Source organism: Dendropsophus ebraccatus, chromosome 11, assembly GCF_027789765.1.
Source record: "Dendropsophus ebraccatus isolate aDenEbr1 chromosome 11, aDenEbr1.pat, whole genome shotgun sequence".
NCBI classification, from domain to species: domain Eukaryota; kingdom Metazoa; phylum Chordata; class Amphibia; order Anura; family Hylidae; genus Dendropsophus; species Dendropsophus ebraccatus.
In genome coordinates, this window is record NC_091464.1 from 62,560,831 (window position 1) to 62,578,312 (window position 17,482).

The window sequence follows — 17,482 nt, forward strand, 5'->3', positions numbered from 1 at the left end:
CTGTTGGTGCCCTCTAGTGGTGATGACTGGATATGACACATTTAGCTGCATGGTGCAAGGAGAGGGGGGAGTTCTTTCCCCTCTTCTTTTACATATTACTCTCCCCTGTCAGTGATAATGAATGGGACTAATTGTTGATATATCTTTTAATAACTCGTATAAAACTCATATATTTCTATACGTTATGCATTGCCTGATCACTGATTTTCATTATCGATCACTGGTATAACTTCAACTAGATTTGATGAGCCCTAAAAACATAAATAACTTTTCAACTAAATTGTCTCTGTATGAATTGTGTAGACTTTTTGGAGGACGCAGCATGTCTGTGCATTGGAAAGGCAGCTGGATGATTTTATTAGATATCATGTAATCCTTCATTTCTCCTGTGGTGGCGCTGCAGAGTAACTGATTATGTCTGATTTCTGAGGTTCTAGTAGTGGGACACCCTGTTTTAAGCTCATCCTTTGGGAAATCCTTCTAGCATAAAAGGATAAAAGGAAAAAAAAAAAAGTGGCCATCCCCTTTAAGTGAGTCTATTGGATGTACTGGGTAAAAGTCAGTATATACAAAGGATTATTGCTGCACAGTCATTCCTCATTCATAGACGTGAACACTGGTGATTCCTCTGTCCGTCCGTCTTTCCCACATGTTTTTATGTCTGTGAGATTGTGGCCAAATTCCTTTCTTAGCATTTACTGGAATTGGAGCCTGCTGTGGGTTCCGACGGCGGAGAAAACAATCCGCGCCCAACCCCCCCCACCCCAGTTGGTTTACTCCTTGTGTCCTTACTAATATAGACTATTCTTATATCTGTATAGGAAACATATTACACAGCCGGTCGTCCAAGTGTTAATGCTTTAACCCTTGAACTGGAATTCCCCATCATTGCAAAACCTTACAAATAGGTCGGTTCAGACTTTACAATGTGGGGTTGACCACAAGTACAATATATACTGTGCATGGCTCGGTCATAAACCTCTCGGTAGTACTGTGGATAAACCTACAATAGTACTGCATTGTAGCTTGAGCTAGGTCCAAGAACTTATTTACTACCATAGCCTTGTATCTAAATGCCCTAAATAGCTTGTCCCCCCCCCCACACACACACACACACACACTATGAGTACCCCCTATCAACTCTTTGATCTGTAAAGATATGATAGTTTTACCCCTCTTATACTGTATATAGTCTGGATGACAATCAGTAATCTGCCAGGACAGTTATTACTAGAAGTCCTGGGGCTATCCTGGAAAGGGGGCAGGGTTTATGTAAACCACACCCATAATGAGCTGATTGGTCTTTGCTTGCCATATTTGGAGATTTAAGGGGCGGGCCATAACTGTTCTATTTTTGAATTTCCAAATGTTGGTGAGGCCATGTTCACATGAGTGTTATATGGATGCCTGTGGCCTTATGACAGGTCAGTTTGGGTCTCTAGTCACGCAGTTGGTCCAGACAACTTTGAGCTTCTCTTCCACTTTAAGACCTCATCTAGATTATACAGGACACTGGCTCTTATTGTAGAAACCCAGTCAGTGTATGGAGATTTTCATTGTGAGACAATGCTCCATGGGGAAAAAAATTAGTCGTTGTCCAGAAGAAATAAAAATGTAAAGAGGCCCCCATGGCGGCTGCTGGCAGTGTACGGCTTGTTCTTCAGTCTGACTTCTCTATATGAATTCCTTGTGATCTGTCTCGCTGTCACGCCCTCGGCCCCCCCAGACATTACATAGGAAACCCCCGCAGTGCTTGTTAGAAGTCAATAAGGTTAAGTGCTATGTACACTTGTACACTATTAGCCAGGATTATTTATATAAGGAATTTTCGGATGAAACAACAGCAAATCTTGTTCTCCCTCCTGAATGGAGATATAGATGTTACATAAATCCAGGAGTCATTTGGGGTCTCGGGTTTCATCCGTGACAGCAAAGTGTTTTTCTTGTTCACTTTTCCTCCATGCCTGTTCCACTACAATAACACAAGTTATACCAGATCCCCGGCTCCTGACAGCTGCCTTCTTATAAAGCCAATGCCGGAAAATGGGCCAAATATGCCCCTGAGTACAGACACAGAATTGTGTAATATAGTGTTATATACATAGTGTAATACAGTGCTGGGGCTATAGAGCATACACTGGTCACTACTGCTAATACACATAGGGGGAGATTTATCAAACATGGTGTAAAGTGAAACTGGCTCAGTTGCCCCTAGCAACCAATCAGATTCCACTTTTCATTCCTCACACACTCTTTGGAAAATAAAAAGTGGAATCTGATTGGTTGCTAGGGGCGACTGAGCCAGTTTCACTTTACACCATGTTTGATAAATCTTCCTCAGAGTCTTCTCTGCTATATATGTTATATCTCACACACACACACACATATATTAGTGTGCTTCAGTGACCTTCTGATAATCCAGGTTCCTCCAAGAACGAATTTTGCTTGTAGTCACTAATGAGAATTAAGGGGTTGTACTGCATTTGGTATTTTTTAATATATTGGTGCTGGTGCATATAAAACAATAGAAATGTTATCCTTACCTCTCTTTGCTCTCTCAGTATCCTCTTCTGGTGTCACCGGTGTCACCCGCTGACTGCTGAGCCTCCACTTACAAGACAAACTCGTCTCGGAAGTGACACTCTGCTCAGCCAATCACTGGCCACTGCGCTGCCCCATCTCAGTCAGTGATTGGCTGAGTGGGCTGTCACTCCTGAAATGGGTTTGTCTAGGACACCGGAGGCAAAGGATCCTCAAGGAATTTAATTTTGGGCAACTTTATCTTCAGACTCCCATTCATATTTAGATAAAGCTGGGAGAAGCTGCTCTTTACACTCTCCATCTTGGTCTAGCAGACAGGCTCCAAAGACTTAGGGTGGTTTTACACGGAATGATTATATTTGAAAAATCGTTAAATCGTTCAAATTTGAATGATAATCGTTTAGTGTAATAGCAGATAATGATTAAACGGCCAATGAGAAATCGTTGATCGTTTAATAGAATTTGGACCTATTTTTATCGTTGATAGTTTGCAAATCATTCTGTGTAATTGGGTGAGGGATTTCAGGTCGTTCGCCACAGTGGTCGTTTGTTTATCATTAATCGTCGAAAAATCACTTCCTGTAATAGTTCCCTTAAGGCCCTATTACATCAAGTGATTATCGTCAGTATTACGGCCAGTAATCGCTTGGTGTAAAAGCTCCTGTTAAAAGGACAACAATCAACCGACATGTACAATGTTTGCTGATCCATGTTGAAAAAAAAACAGAACGGTAGCGATGGTCTGCTGGCCGTCGCTCTGTGTAATAGGAGTGGCAGCAGCAGGCCGCTGCTATCTCCTATGGGCTGCCTGGACAATCTAAAAATCCCCCCCCCCCCCCCGCAGCTCCCCTGCTCGTTGTTGGTGCGTGAAATGCGCAGTGAGTGGGGAACGAGGGGCAACGTGGGGAGTGGGGAACGAGGCGCTCATTTTCTCCTAAGCATTGGCCTGTGCAATAAGACCTTAACAATGAAGACTCCTGCAAGCCAGGGAGCCATCTCCTGCAAGCCAGGGAGTGAAGTGCCTAGCCGAGTGCTCTAACGATCAAAACTTTTTAATATGTCAAAATTTTTTAAGGTGGCAGTGTAATATAATGCCAAACTGGCTTCAGGGGATAAGAGAACAGTCTTGTCTAGGGCCTTGCCGCTGTGTGAGCAGCACTAGCTCCTTCTTCCTCTGCCATATTACTTACATATCCTACATAGGAAATGTTCCCTCTGCTGGATCTCATGAGAACATTTATCAGAAAGATGATGAATTTGTTTTTTTCCATGTTGAGTTTTAGAAGAAGGTGGACACTCTCAGATCCTGGACAGCAGAGAGGTGACATCCGGAGCAGAGAGATAGATGTGGCACTTGCAGGGGCAGATTAACTTCACTATAGGCCCCGGGCTGTTCACGAAGCCTGGACCCACCGACCCTACTGTAACAGTGGGGGCACAAGCGTGGTGTTCATAATACAGGATAAATAATGTCATAATACCCTAATTTGTGCAAAATCACAGAAAAAAGCAGCAAATGTTTTGCAAATCATAGCAGAATTGTAGGCAGGTGAGGCGTGTTGGGGGGGGGGGGGGGGCAGGTGAGGCGGTGGTGTGCGAGTGGGAGATACTGAATGTGCGGATGGTGAGATATGAGAACATCCTGGAAGGGACCTAGCCCGTAAGACCAAGGGATGAAAGTTGTAGGAGATGGGAATGGTTGACTGTGTGCAAGACAAAGGATAGGTCAAAGAGAAGGAGGCCAGAATCCTGGCATGAGGCTATGGCCTCTATGGTGAGGACAGAGGCAGTATGGAGGCTGATACCTACAGTATGTTTGGGTCCGTTCAGTATACAGCATTTTATATGTCTCTGATTCTGTAACTGTGTAGTGGGGGGAGGAGCAGATGGTTTAGGCTCCAGAGACAGCGAGGGTCCGACGCTTCCTTTTTCTATGAGAAAAGGGAACGATTGCACAATCCTGAGAAGGAAATAAAGAAGAGAAGCTACAGATAGGAGCCAACAAAATGGAATTTGTTGCAAGGAGCTATAATGCTTTCATCTTGTTCCATCCTGGTGGCAATCCTGTGGTAGGTGCACCAGGTCTTATAGTACCGCCATATGCTGAGGGTTTATTGGGTAGGAATCTTGTAGAATCGGTTGCATCCAGTCCTGCAACTGCATGATCTGCCCAATCACATACTAGTAATCCCAGCATATAGGATGTATACGCAGTATATATCCCTACTATACAGCTCATAAACTAAAATCCACCCTATCCATTGTAGAGGGCCCTAATGTTACTCTAGGCAGTGTTTCCTAACCTGTGGCCCTCCAGCTGTTGCAAAACTATAACTCCCATCATGCCTTGAAAGACGAAGGCGGTCCGGGCATGTATGGGAATTGTATTTTTGAAACATCTGGAGGGTTACAGGTTGTCAAACACTGCCCTAAGCTTGCGTAATGTTCTCTAAAACAGACAACTAAAAAGATGCGCATAGGCAGGAAGCAACTGTGGAACTACAAGTATCAGAACGCCATGCAGACCCAGCAGGGTCAGACGTTAGATGCAGGTATTAGCTTTCTATTTGTTGTGGAGCTACAAGCACCAGCACGCCCTGTAGTCCCTATTGGCAGGGCAAAGCTTTGGTATACATCACTTAGTGGGACTACAACTATCAGCATGCCCCACAGCCTAGCTAGCAGAGACACTATCCAATATACAGAGGAACAAATCTGTCCACTTGTGGTTTATGAACTTGGGGTTTATGAACGGGGCTTCAGATCATTCTGGTATTTGTTGTTCCACAGCAGATTGATAGCTAATGGATGCCCTTTGGCCTTCTTCCATGCTAGGTTGGCTGCTGGGCGTTCTGGCACTTGTAGTCCCACAACAGGATAGCTAATCAATGCATTTTAGCACCACTCCCATGCTAAGTGAACTGCTGATTGCTGATACTTTTAGTCCCCCAAATGATGAATGTCTTCCATGTTAGCTGAGCTGCTAGCTGTTCTGATACTTGTAGTTCCACAACAATTGGATAGCTAATAGATGACTTTTGCACCTCTTCCACGTAAAGGGAACTGCCTAGTGTTCTGATACCTGTAGTTCCACAGCAGATGTATAAGTAATAGATGCCCTTTGACTATTTCCATGCTGGATTTGCTGCTGATTCTTCATATTAGCAGCAGTTAGGGTAGTGTTAGATATGTAATTGTGGAACTACAGATATCAGCTTGCCCTTTAATAACAAGTGGCAGGAAAGACGATGGGGGACACTGTAGAAACCTAGTACAGAGGTAGACAGCGACATGCTGTGGTACTACAAGTACCAGTAAGCACTCAGACTGTAGCTAGCTGCGGGTTAGTGACTGCCACAAGCCCAGGGGTGCTCGCCCCTGCACTGGCCCTCGCCCTGCTGCCATGTCTCCCGTACAGTAGCAGCGCAGCTACTGCCAACAGCCCTAGCATCCTCGGGAGCTAAGCCACGCCCCCTGACTGCTCTCCTATTGGCTAAGACGCACCCACTATGCAAATGAGCCTAGGGGAATGACATTCCTCTGGACTTGTTACTGTAAAAGCAAATTCATTTCCAGGATGTCTCATTCATAGAGGCGGTGGGTGCAGTGCAGGAGCTCTCCTCCTCCTCCTCCTCCTCCTCCTCCTCCTCCAGCAGCAGCAGCAGACTGGAGGAAAGTCTCAGCCTGAACTACTTCCAGCCATAGGTCTCAACAACTTGTAACAACTTGCAACTTCCAGCAAAACATCCTTGAAGAGTTAACTGAGTCAGCAGAGGCAGGCAAGCAGGCAGGCAGTCAGTCCCCATTGTCTGCTGCTGGCTGCCCAGAAAACCACAGAACAAGCCACAAGCTTCAGCCCACAAACCCCATAGACCACAGCCACAAGGAGATAGCAGCTGCAGTGTGCCCAGCCTGGGAGGGCAGGACTGATGACACCCCCTGTGGATGGATGGTGGGGGTGCTTGCTGTTATTGGTGACCCTTGGCTAGAAGGTCCCAGGTCAAGTGGTGGTCTTCTTCATCATCATCATCAGCTTACTACTGCAAGGGGGACTACTGTCGGGACTGTAGAAAAGATGACCTGGAAGAGAGTCATAGGATGGTAGCCAAGTGTGCCTAGAGGTGGCCCAGGGCTGTGACTGTGTTGGCTGCCATCAGACTTGCTGCTATCAGTAGTTCCCCAGGACTGTGGTGGGGGCAATACTTGTGGGGTGCTCTTCCATTCTAAGGGTACAGTAAGTTATATTCACAAGGCTTGTTGTGATGCGTATCCCCGTAGATACCAGCACCAGCCGCCGCTTCACGCCGCCCTCCACCACCCTCAGCCCGGGGAAGATGACCGACACCTTATCCCTGAGTGCCCCGGATGGCAGCGCCGCCCTGGTGGGGAAACTGAGAAGTGCAGACCGGAACATGGTGGAGGTCCTGTCCGATCACCCCGGAGAGCTGGTCCGTACAGACAGCCCCAACTTTCTGTGCTCGGTGCTGCCCACACACTGGAGGTGCAACAAGACCCTGCCCATCGCCTTCAAGGTAGGAGCCTCAGTATATGTCACCCTCTATATACCTGTATACATGCTGCAGGTCTGTCTGGAGATGGAGCTGTCCCTATAACTTATCTGTCTATAGAACTATCTCTCTAGATCCATGTGCCACTGTTTATCTGCTGTACAGACCTCCCTCATATCTATCTATGGTCCCATATGTGTATATATCTATAGCTCTATAGGCCTGTCTGCATTTATTTACATTCAGTACTATCTATCTATCTATTATCTATCTATCTATTATCTATCTATTTATCTATGATCTATCTATCTATCTATCTATCTATCTCCTATCTATCTATCTATCTATCTATCTATCTATCTATCTACCTATCTATTTATCTATGATCTATCTATCTATCTATCTATCTATCTATCTATCTATCTATCTATTATCTATCTATCTATCTATCTATCTATCTATCTATCTATCTCCTATCTATCTATCTATCTATCTATCTATCTATCTATCTTCTATCTATCTATCTCCTATCTATCTCCTATCTATCTATCTATCTATCTATCTATCTATCTATCTACCTATCTATCTATCTATGATCTATCTATCTATCTATCTATCTATCTATCTATCTATCTCCTATCTATCTATCTATCTATCTATCTATCTATCTATCTCCTATCTATCTATCTATCTATCTATCTATCTATCTATCTATATATCTATTATCTATCTATCTCCTATCTATCTCCTATCTATCTACCTACATACATCTATAAGTAGATGTAGTTATAGATCTTTGTATTTATGTCTCCTCTCCTATCTATCTATCTATCTATCTATCTATCTATCTGTCTGTCTGTCTGTCTGTCTGTCTGTCTATCTATCTATCTATCTATCTATCTATCTATCTATCTCCTATCTATCTTCTATCTATCTATCTATCTATCTATCTATCTATCTATCTATATATCTATTATCTATCTATCTCCTATCTATCTCCTATCTATCTACCTACATACATCTATAAGTAGATGTAGTTATAGATCTTTGTATTTATGTCTCCTCTCCTATCTATCTATCTATCTATCTATCTATCTATCTGTCTGTCTGTCTGTCTGTCTGTCTATCTATCTATCTATCTATCTATCTATCTCCTATCTATCTTCTATCTATCTATCTATCTATCTATCTATCTATCTATCTATCTATCTCCTATCTATCTATTCTTCTATCTATCTATCTATCTATCTATCTATCTATCTATCTATCTACCCATTATCTATCTATCTATCTATCTATCTATCTATCTATCTATCTATCTAATAAAACGTCATTGCAGTTTTCCATGGTAAGACCACCTTAGGACATCTCCCCTTTGTAGGTGATGAGGCGACCCCCCCACCCCAGCCTGTAACTGAGTTATAGCTTGTGTTCTGCATTGATAAGACTTGAAGGCTACAACACTTATCTTGTAAATTTGGCACTAAGCTGATTTTGGAGCTGCTGACTCCGGCCAGACAGATGTTCTTTGTAATCTGTCTTCATATTACTCATTTTCATGAGGCATTTGTGTTAGGTTCATAGGAAACAGTAGCTTATCTGCTAATGGTCATGGTTCCTCTTATAAGAGTTTCCCCCTGCTACCCCAATAATGTCAGCTGGTGCTCCCCAATGCCATCTCCTAAGGTTAAGTAGTAGTAGTAGTGGGGAAAGGAGGAAAGGTAACTTTTCTGCTGCAGTAGTTCAGGATACACCAGAGTTTAGTCTGTGCTATATTTATATAGTTTTATATTATTTCTTTTTAGAGAATTTAGCGTATTTGAAGAATAATAACAATAAACATCAGAAATACAAATTTATCAGATGCAAATTTCTCATCATATAAAGATCTGTTATTTAATGGTTTACATGGGACTGCAGAAAAGCCTATTCATCACTTTTAGGGTATCCTAATGCAAAATTTGAAAATTCACCTCTGCCACCTTAGAAAGTCCACTTCTCTTCACCTGTGCCCACCATATCACATCCTTGCTGGCAGAGAGCCCAGAGGGCACAACAATGATACTTATAGACCCTTCTGCCAGTATTGCTGTACCAGTCCCATGTCTACCCCCTCCCCCCCAAATACCAGTCTGCTCCCCTAGTCATGTCTGGACCGTTTGATGTTTCCAGGAAGAAATGTAAAATGATTTACTCACATGATCTGACTCACTGTCCTGCAATGTGTCTAGCCAAGTGTTTTAAAACTGGACTGACTTAACAATCCCTTTAAGTTTAGCATAAAAAAAGACAAAATATAAAATGATGATCAAAAATGGTATTACATATTTAATTTCAATGTATATACATGTATCTGTAATTTATGTACATATGATGTAATATATATATATATATATATATATATATATATATATATATATATATATATATATATGAGGTAAACATATTCTTAATATATTAACATTATTTTTTTTATTTTAAAATAGTAGTGTATAATTTTGCGGGTAGATTCATGGTATAACACATTGCAGTTGACCTGGTAAAATGGGAGTGTCAGCATATTTTTTACGCTATATACATAATATGTTTAGCATGTTTACATTATACTATGCACCAAAAGAAAAGATTCCTTAGATATAATATTTGTCTCATTTTCTATCCTATTATCATCACTATTATTATTATTATAATTATTATTATTTTTGGATTTTTGTAACTCTAATGTCTAGCTCTTTTAGTCAGGGCGTATACCATAACCATAGCGTAAGTATATATATATATATATATATATATATATATATATATATATATATATATACATACGTATATATAATTTGTGTTTTGATTAGTTGGAAATTACTCTATAATTTGCACTCTTAGTTTTCCTCTATTTCTGCAGTTATTTATACAATTTTAATTTTAACACATAATATACTACTATATAATTTTTATTATTATTATTATTATTATTATTATTATTATTATTATTATTATTACTATAGCTTCTATTATATACGACTACTTTGTGTCTTATTTGAAGTGCAGGAATACCAGAAGCTAACGCGTAATCTCTCAATAGAAATGTGTGGTTGTGAGTTCTCGATAAGAACCCTTATATTCTACTCAGATTGTAGATTTACACACAGAGATATTGAAAAATTTATCTGACAGATTTTCGAAGCCAAAGCCAGGAATGAATTTGAAAAGAGGATAGATCCAAGTCCTTCCTATATGACCTGTTCTCTGTTTATAGTCTGTTCCTGGCTTTGGCTTCAATAATCTGTTATGGTCAGATATCTGTGTGTGTAAAAGGACCCTCAGTTGATCAGAAGTTATATTATTGTATATTATCACATGTGTGGCGATATAAAGAATTGATATGACATAGAGCTGTGATATTACACTGTATGGTCAATATATATATATATATATATATATATATATATATATATACACCTGACTGATGGTCCTAATAAAGGTTATAATGTCAAAGTGGAATTTTATGCTGTAACATTAAAATAGTAAATCTGGCTTTCCCTCTGTGTCATACAGTGTGTAGTAGGTGAGATAGGGATAGAAGCAAAGGAAGTAACAAGCTTTTTATGCTATTATGTGGGCATGTTATCCAATGTTTCGATAGATAGATAGATAGATAGATAGATAGATAGATAGATAGATAGATAGGAGATAGATAGATAGACAGATAGATAGATAGACAGATAGATAGATTTGAGAGATAGATAGATAGATAGATAGATAGATAGATAGATAGATAGATAGATAGATAGGAGATAGACAGATAGATAGATAGACAGATAGATAGATAGGAGATAGATAGATAGATGGATGGATAGATAGATAGATAATAGATAGATAGATAGATAGATAGATAGATAGATAGGAGATAGATAGATAGATAGATAGATAGATAGCAGTGACCAGTAGTGAGATGAAACCTTGCCTATTTTGTCCCCATGGGTTGATTATATACTACTTGTTTGAAGTCTTGGAGAAGCAGAAATATTCTGCTGAGATAGATAGATAGATAGGCGATAGATAGATAGATAGATAGATAGATAGATATGAGGTTACTGAATATATATATATAAATATATTGGGTTTATAAATAGATGGATAACCAGACAGACAAACATCAAGGAAAAATGCCATGTACACCATGTACCCTGATTTTGCAACTTAGCAGTTTTTAAGGCACATCAGCAGGTTTCTGGCCCAGCTTGATGTAAAAAGGGTTTTATGAACTTTTGCATGAAGAGCTTTGTTTTGTTTTGCACAGTAAATAAAAGCAAAGAAAAAACAGAACGCACCCAAGACCTCTACCCTTCTTAACCATTCAGAAGGCAGAGGTGCACCAGGCTGTACAGCTGCCTCCTGACATTAGGCTAGAAAGGATTTCATGCCTGGGATGTAAAAGCTAAAAGTAGAACAACAAAAGTACCTGAAAAGAAGGATCGGCACAATCCTAGGATTGTACTAGGACAATCCTAACAGTATAAATAGATAACATTTATAAGAAAAAAACTATATGCGCCTGTCAGTGCACTAAATAATAGGTAGAAGATGTGATATGATAGTAAAACTCAGGTCCAATCATCCCCTATCTCCATAGCACACTTACAGGGGTCCAGGAAGCTGATATATGGGAAGCTGTTGGTGGGATCCTCACATTGTGGAGCTCCTGTGCTCATAACTGCCTGCACCATAGAAGAAACTCTCTGGTCCCTGGTCAGTTTCCCCTTCAGGCTATCAGTATTGAGGCTATCAGTATAGAGGCTATCAGTATTAGTGGTTTTGTTGGAGTGGCCCTACAGAGGGTGGGGAAGAAAGTCATCAGTAAGTAGGGTGTTCTCTCCTATCAGCAGGAAGCACAGACACAGCCTAGGCAGTTGTACAACTGATAATCTTGTCAAACAGCACCCTGGATCTCAGCTTCCTGGACATTTTTTAATGCTTCAGTCTTGCTTGTAGTTGGTTTTGTATGTTTTCTATTGAGTACTCGTAGTATTCTAAAATAACTTTGCAGGTGGTTTAGATGTTGTTTGGTAAAGGTGATGCAAACAGAAGTATTCTTGCTCATAGTGTCCTGCTATACATATAGATATGACAAATCTGTGTGACTTGCCTCAACTGTTACTTACAGTATATGGGGCAAAAATAAATAGCCGTCACTATATCTTATCTATCTATCTATCTATCTATCTATCTATCTATCTATCTATCTATCTAACTACCATCTGTATATATATATATATATATATATATATATATATATATATATATATATATGTCTTCATACACCTGCTGTCATAATACTCTATACACTGCTGTGCGGCAGGGTCACAATCTATCATCTCTCTATAATCTATAATCTCTATCTATCACCTATTTATTTATTTATCCATCTTACTATCTATCATCTATCTATTTATCTATCTTACTATCTATCCTTCCTTCTATTATCTCTCTATAAGCTATCATCTATTTTTTTCATCCTATATCTATGTTCTGGGGGTGTATGAAGCACACTCACTTATTCCTGTTGTAGATGTAAGACACCCACCTAGTATACACTTTCAGGTAGTAGATACAGCGACTATTCCACTGATGACCGGTTTACCAGGAATAAAATAACAGATATCACAGAAACCAAGAACTTTTTAAACTTTGTAAGCTCTAGTCCTGGCCTGGAGCCATTGCTTCTATTCACAGCAATCTGGATTTCTGTCTCTGTATATCATATATATTCATTTTCTATACTTTATTGTTAATGTACAGCCAGCGACACACTTATTAAAACACTAGAAATGAAGCCGTGAGGATCATATACTGACAGCGGAGATCATTTAGTACATGAGTCAATCATAAAAAACCTTTATGTCTTACACCTATACGTCTCCCCATAGACTACAGTAATCGTACCCAGGTAGCTTACAGCTAATCTTCTAAGGCCGTCTGTGTACAGAGCCCATTCTGTCAGCGGCCTGCGTGTCGCTTCTTGTCAGTTTAGTCTCGTTTTACTGTGTTTGTGTTTTTAGTTTATTTCATAACTTAAGAAAAGAGACGAAAAAACTCTAAAAGCCTTGACTCTTTTTTTTTCAGTCTTTTCATCTTCAATTCTTTTTTTCTATTATTTTTTTTAAAGACTTGGTATGTACGGTAATGTACCCTGGGTACTTCTTTCAGTATGGTTTATTTAGGTGCTTTTCACTCTATTTAGATGTCTCTATAAAGTAAAGGCATTATAGTGTAAAAGCTCCTATAGAGTACAGATATAGGATAAGGAATGTGAGCTCAAGGGACAAATGGGAGATTTTTTTTTACTGGTTGAGAATTGTAGTGTTTTTAGTGTTATTTGTGTTATTATAGAATGTGAATCAATACTTTAATTTGTTAAGTATGTTTATGAATTGATTCAAATATTTTTATATACTAGAATAGTATCTATCTATCTATCTATCTATCTATCTATCTATCTATCATATCACTCTATATACTGTACATGTGTCTATCTAGTGTCTATTTTTTTATATATCTACTGTATCTATCTATCTCTATCTATGTCATCTATCATCTGTCCATCTATTTATGCTAGGATGTAAATGTTATTTAGAGTATATGCACATTCAGCGTATTAGTTGTAGGTATTTCTGTGTATCTATCTATCTATCTATCTATCTATCTATCTATCTATCTATCTATCTATCTATCTATTTATCTCCTATCTATCTATCTCCTATCTATCTATCTATCTATCTATCTATCTATCTATCTATTTATCTATCTATCTAGCCATCCAGTAATCTCATATCTATCTCTATCAGAAGGTCCTGACATGTTATGATATCAGAATAAGTTGTGCCAAATGTCAAGTTCGTCTGTAATACATCTAACAAACTCAACTCTGTTATGTGAGCACCACCTTCTGTAAATTGTATACATACCAAGTGGAACTAGAAAGAACAGTGCTGAGTGATAGCAGTTGTTAGTTTATGTCTAACATATTGTACCTTTCCTGTGTCCAGGTGGTGGCGCTAGGAGACGTTCCGGATGGAACATTGGTCACTGTCATGGCTGGCAACGATGAGAATTATTCAGCAGAACTCCGCAATGCTACCGCAGCAATGAAGAGCCAGGTCGCTCGGTTTAATGACCTGAGATTTGTTGGGCGATCTGGAAGAGGTAAGAGCAGAATATTTGGAAGGATTAAGTTCTTTACACTACACATGCTAATTGTGAGCTTGTGTGACATATAGGAACTGTTTAGGATATATATATATATATATATATATATATATATATATATATGTATGTATATGTATATTCCATACAGTCCCTATAATATTCACTTTATTTTTTTAGTATCAGTTATATTGGCCCATAGCGTCAGCCCTGGGAGAAAACAGGCCCTGCTCAACATGGAACTTAGCCTTTCTGTGTAGGAGGTTCCAACTTGCAGAAAGTCCCCTATATACCCCATATGCTACTTGTATAGCCATACAGTGGCATATGTTGACCATTGGCGACAATGCATAGTAGACTGTATCATACTATATACATTTTTTTCACGGATGGTCCACTGTTTAGGAAAGAAAAATTTACTATATACGATACACCAACACGTACCACCCCAATGAAGGTCAAGAGGACTCTCTTTTACCTTTCTTTTCGGCGAAAGACCTATAGCTATGCTTCCAGCATATACGCTATATTCACCTAAACATAGTGTGAGTGTAGTCTTGGTAAAAACACTCCAGCAGTGAAATAGTTACTGCTATCATACAGCGGCAGAAGTACCTACATGATGGCATGTGTACTTTCTTCCTTTTCCTGTCTTACAGATGTTTATAGGTTTTTCAGTTGTGACTATATGTGATATTTTGGGACAGTGATGGGGAACCTTCGGCCCTACAGCTGTTGCAAGACTACAATTCCCATCATACCTGGACAGCCAAAGTTAAGGCATGATGGGAATTGTAGTTGTGCAACAGCTTGAAGGCCAAAGGTTCCCTATCCCGGTTTTAGGACATGGTAACTCTACATGACGTGTCGTGTGGACATACACTGTATAGCGCACAGGTTGGCACTTCTGTGAAATCCTCTTAGATTTCCTAGACTCCTGAATGGCAAACTTACCGCTATGTACAATGACACATCCCTGCGAAGTTAGGGATAGCAAGCCCTATGTGGGCTGTACTATCTACTATATTGTTTTTCACCAAGAAATAGAAATACGCAAAGAACGCTTTTTTCATATCACTCTATTTGCAATGAATTTTTGGTAGGAATTATAGTGAAAAATGATCTAATTGTTTACTATAAACTTCTTAGGGTAACTTAAAACACTCACGCCATTGCCCATAACAACCAATCACCAATCATGTCTCTGCTTTCATTTTCCAACCTGTGTCAGGCTAAAAAAAGCTATAATTTAATTGGTTGCTGCAGCTGCGCGTCGGACTAGCCACCAATTAGATCATTGCTTTCATTTTATCAGATTAGAGCATGAAAGCAGTGATGGGACAGGTTGCTATGGGCAACGGCCTTATAATACACAAAGCCTTATGGCGACACTATTACAACCCTCTATGACATAGGTTCACATATATGAATTCATTTCACACATAGCCACACTGTGGTAGCCTATGAATGGCACATGGAACTATAAGGGGGAAAATAAGGTGAAATTGTGACAAAAAAATGGCCTCTAGAAATTGTGTGAACTACCCCAGTGCACAGGGCGTTATATAGTGGCACAAGGACTGACAGCTGAATTGGTTATTATTATACGCTGTCACCTTACCTGTGTGTCACATATACACTCATACAGGATGCACCTGGCACCTATTCTGTCAGGGTGTAGACATAGTGTGAAGCGCGTTTGCACAGTTCGTACATGACTGACAGCCCACTCTAACACCACACGCGGTTTCCTCTCCATCCAACCTGTACACACCACTGACATGTAGACAGCACTGACTGACATATTTGTTTTCTTTGTGGTGTAGCCTGTCAACCATGACAGACAGATTTATAAAAAGCAGCAATGTGCCCTAAATATTTCAGCAGATTTGCTTTGAATCTGCAACTTCAAATCTGCAACATCAAATCTGCTACAGATCCTGTACGTGTGAACGCACCCTTAAGAAAATCATCTGAAAAATTAAGCCAGCTTCTCAGTCGTCCATTTCTTGGTTATATCTGTGCCTCAGAAAGCTTGGTGTTTGCCAATATGACCACCAGTTGTCACAAAGCTTTACAACAGATCAGAATTAATAATATCAATTACAGAATTATCGATTTCTTGGTTTCATCAGTTTTTTGAAAAGCTAGGTGTCACCCTACATGGCCACTGTACAAGTTATCACCCAGCTTTACAAGAGGTCAGAATGGAGAAATTACATTTCTGTTGTTCATTCCTTGGTTACATTTGGGTCTCGTAAAACTGGGTGCCAGCCAAGATGGCTGCCACAAAAATTGTCACCCAGCTTTACAAGAGATCAGAATGAAGAACATCAACAAACTTCTCAGTTTTCCATTTCTTAGTTTGATCTGATTCTCGAAAAGCTGGGTGTAAATCTACATAGTTGCTATACAAGTTGTTGCCCAGCTTTACAGAGGGTTAGAATGGGTCAGAATTCAAGGGGTCAGAATTTTTAACAGAGTTGTCATTCACCCCCCCAGGAAAGCTGGGTGGTAATAATACTTTAGCTCCTTTAGTCTCTAGTTATTTGAGTTGCCATCATACTTATCCAGCTGGAGCATTTACAGCAGATCATAACATATGCTTCCTCCTTGAAGTACGTCCTCAGGAACCTAAGCATCCTTATTCTAACCGAAATGTTTATTTGACCATGCAGCCCTCAAATTCCCCCGGACCATATGTATCGCCACATGAAACACTCCGCACCCTGCGGGTGATAGATAAAAGACAGACAGACCAGTAGTTTGTTGATGTGGACGGTCAGGCGGACCTCCCCCGTAGAGATGTTTGAGGTCCCCTTTATAAACGTTCAAAACCCCAACGGTCGGAAATGAAATCCCCCCCGCCTCCCCTCCTCTGCCTCTTCTTTTACACATACTCAGCTCGTGCTGAAGACTTCCTGTGTTTCCTAACCGCACCAAACATGCAACCGCGTTGTTAAACAAAAGAGGAATTACTCGGTGCAAAACAAATGGCCGGAATTATGCAACACGGCAGTGACAGATATTTATCTATTTTGTTTTCCTGCTGAACGATAACCGCTGCTTCCTAAATACATTGACGGTTTGGGCCTAAGGAGTTGATGAAGCAAATCTTGGAGCCGCTTTTTGTGGTTCTTGTGTCATTTGTTATAGTCTGCAGAACATCCGCTTATTTTGACACGGATAATTCTGCGCCATGCTTAACGTTCCGTTTAGGGTGGAATTCTAGA

General features: G+C 40.0%; 1 protein-coding gene across 2 annotated transcripts in view; it reads left to right on the plus strand.

Moving 5' to 3' along the window:
- Positions 1-17,482, plus strand: part of RUNX1 (RUNX family transcription factor 1) — a 181,210-nt gene that overhangs the window by 89,952 nt on the left and 73,776 nt on the right. For both annotated transcript variants that reach the window (XM_069945416.1, XM_069945417.1), the window contains exons 2-3: positions 6,820-7,073; positions 14,093-14,249. In XM_069945416.1, the coding sequence (XP_069801517.1) occupies positions 6,820-7,073; positions 14,093-14,249 (411 nt within the window). The remainder of the gene's footprint in view (positions 1-6,819; positions 7,074-14,092; positions 14,250-17,482) is intronic.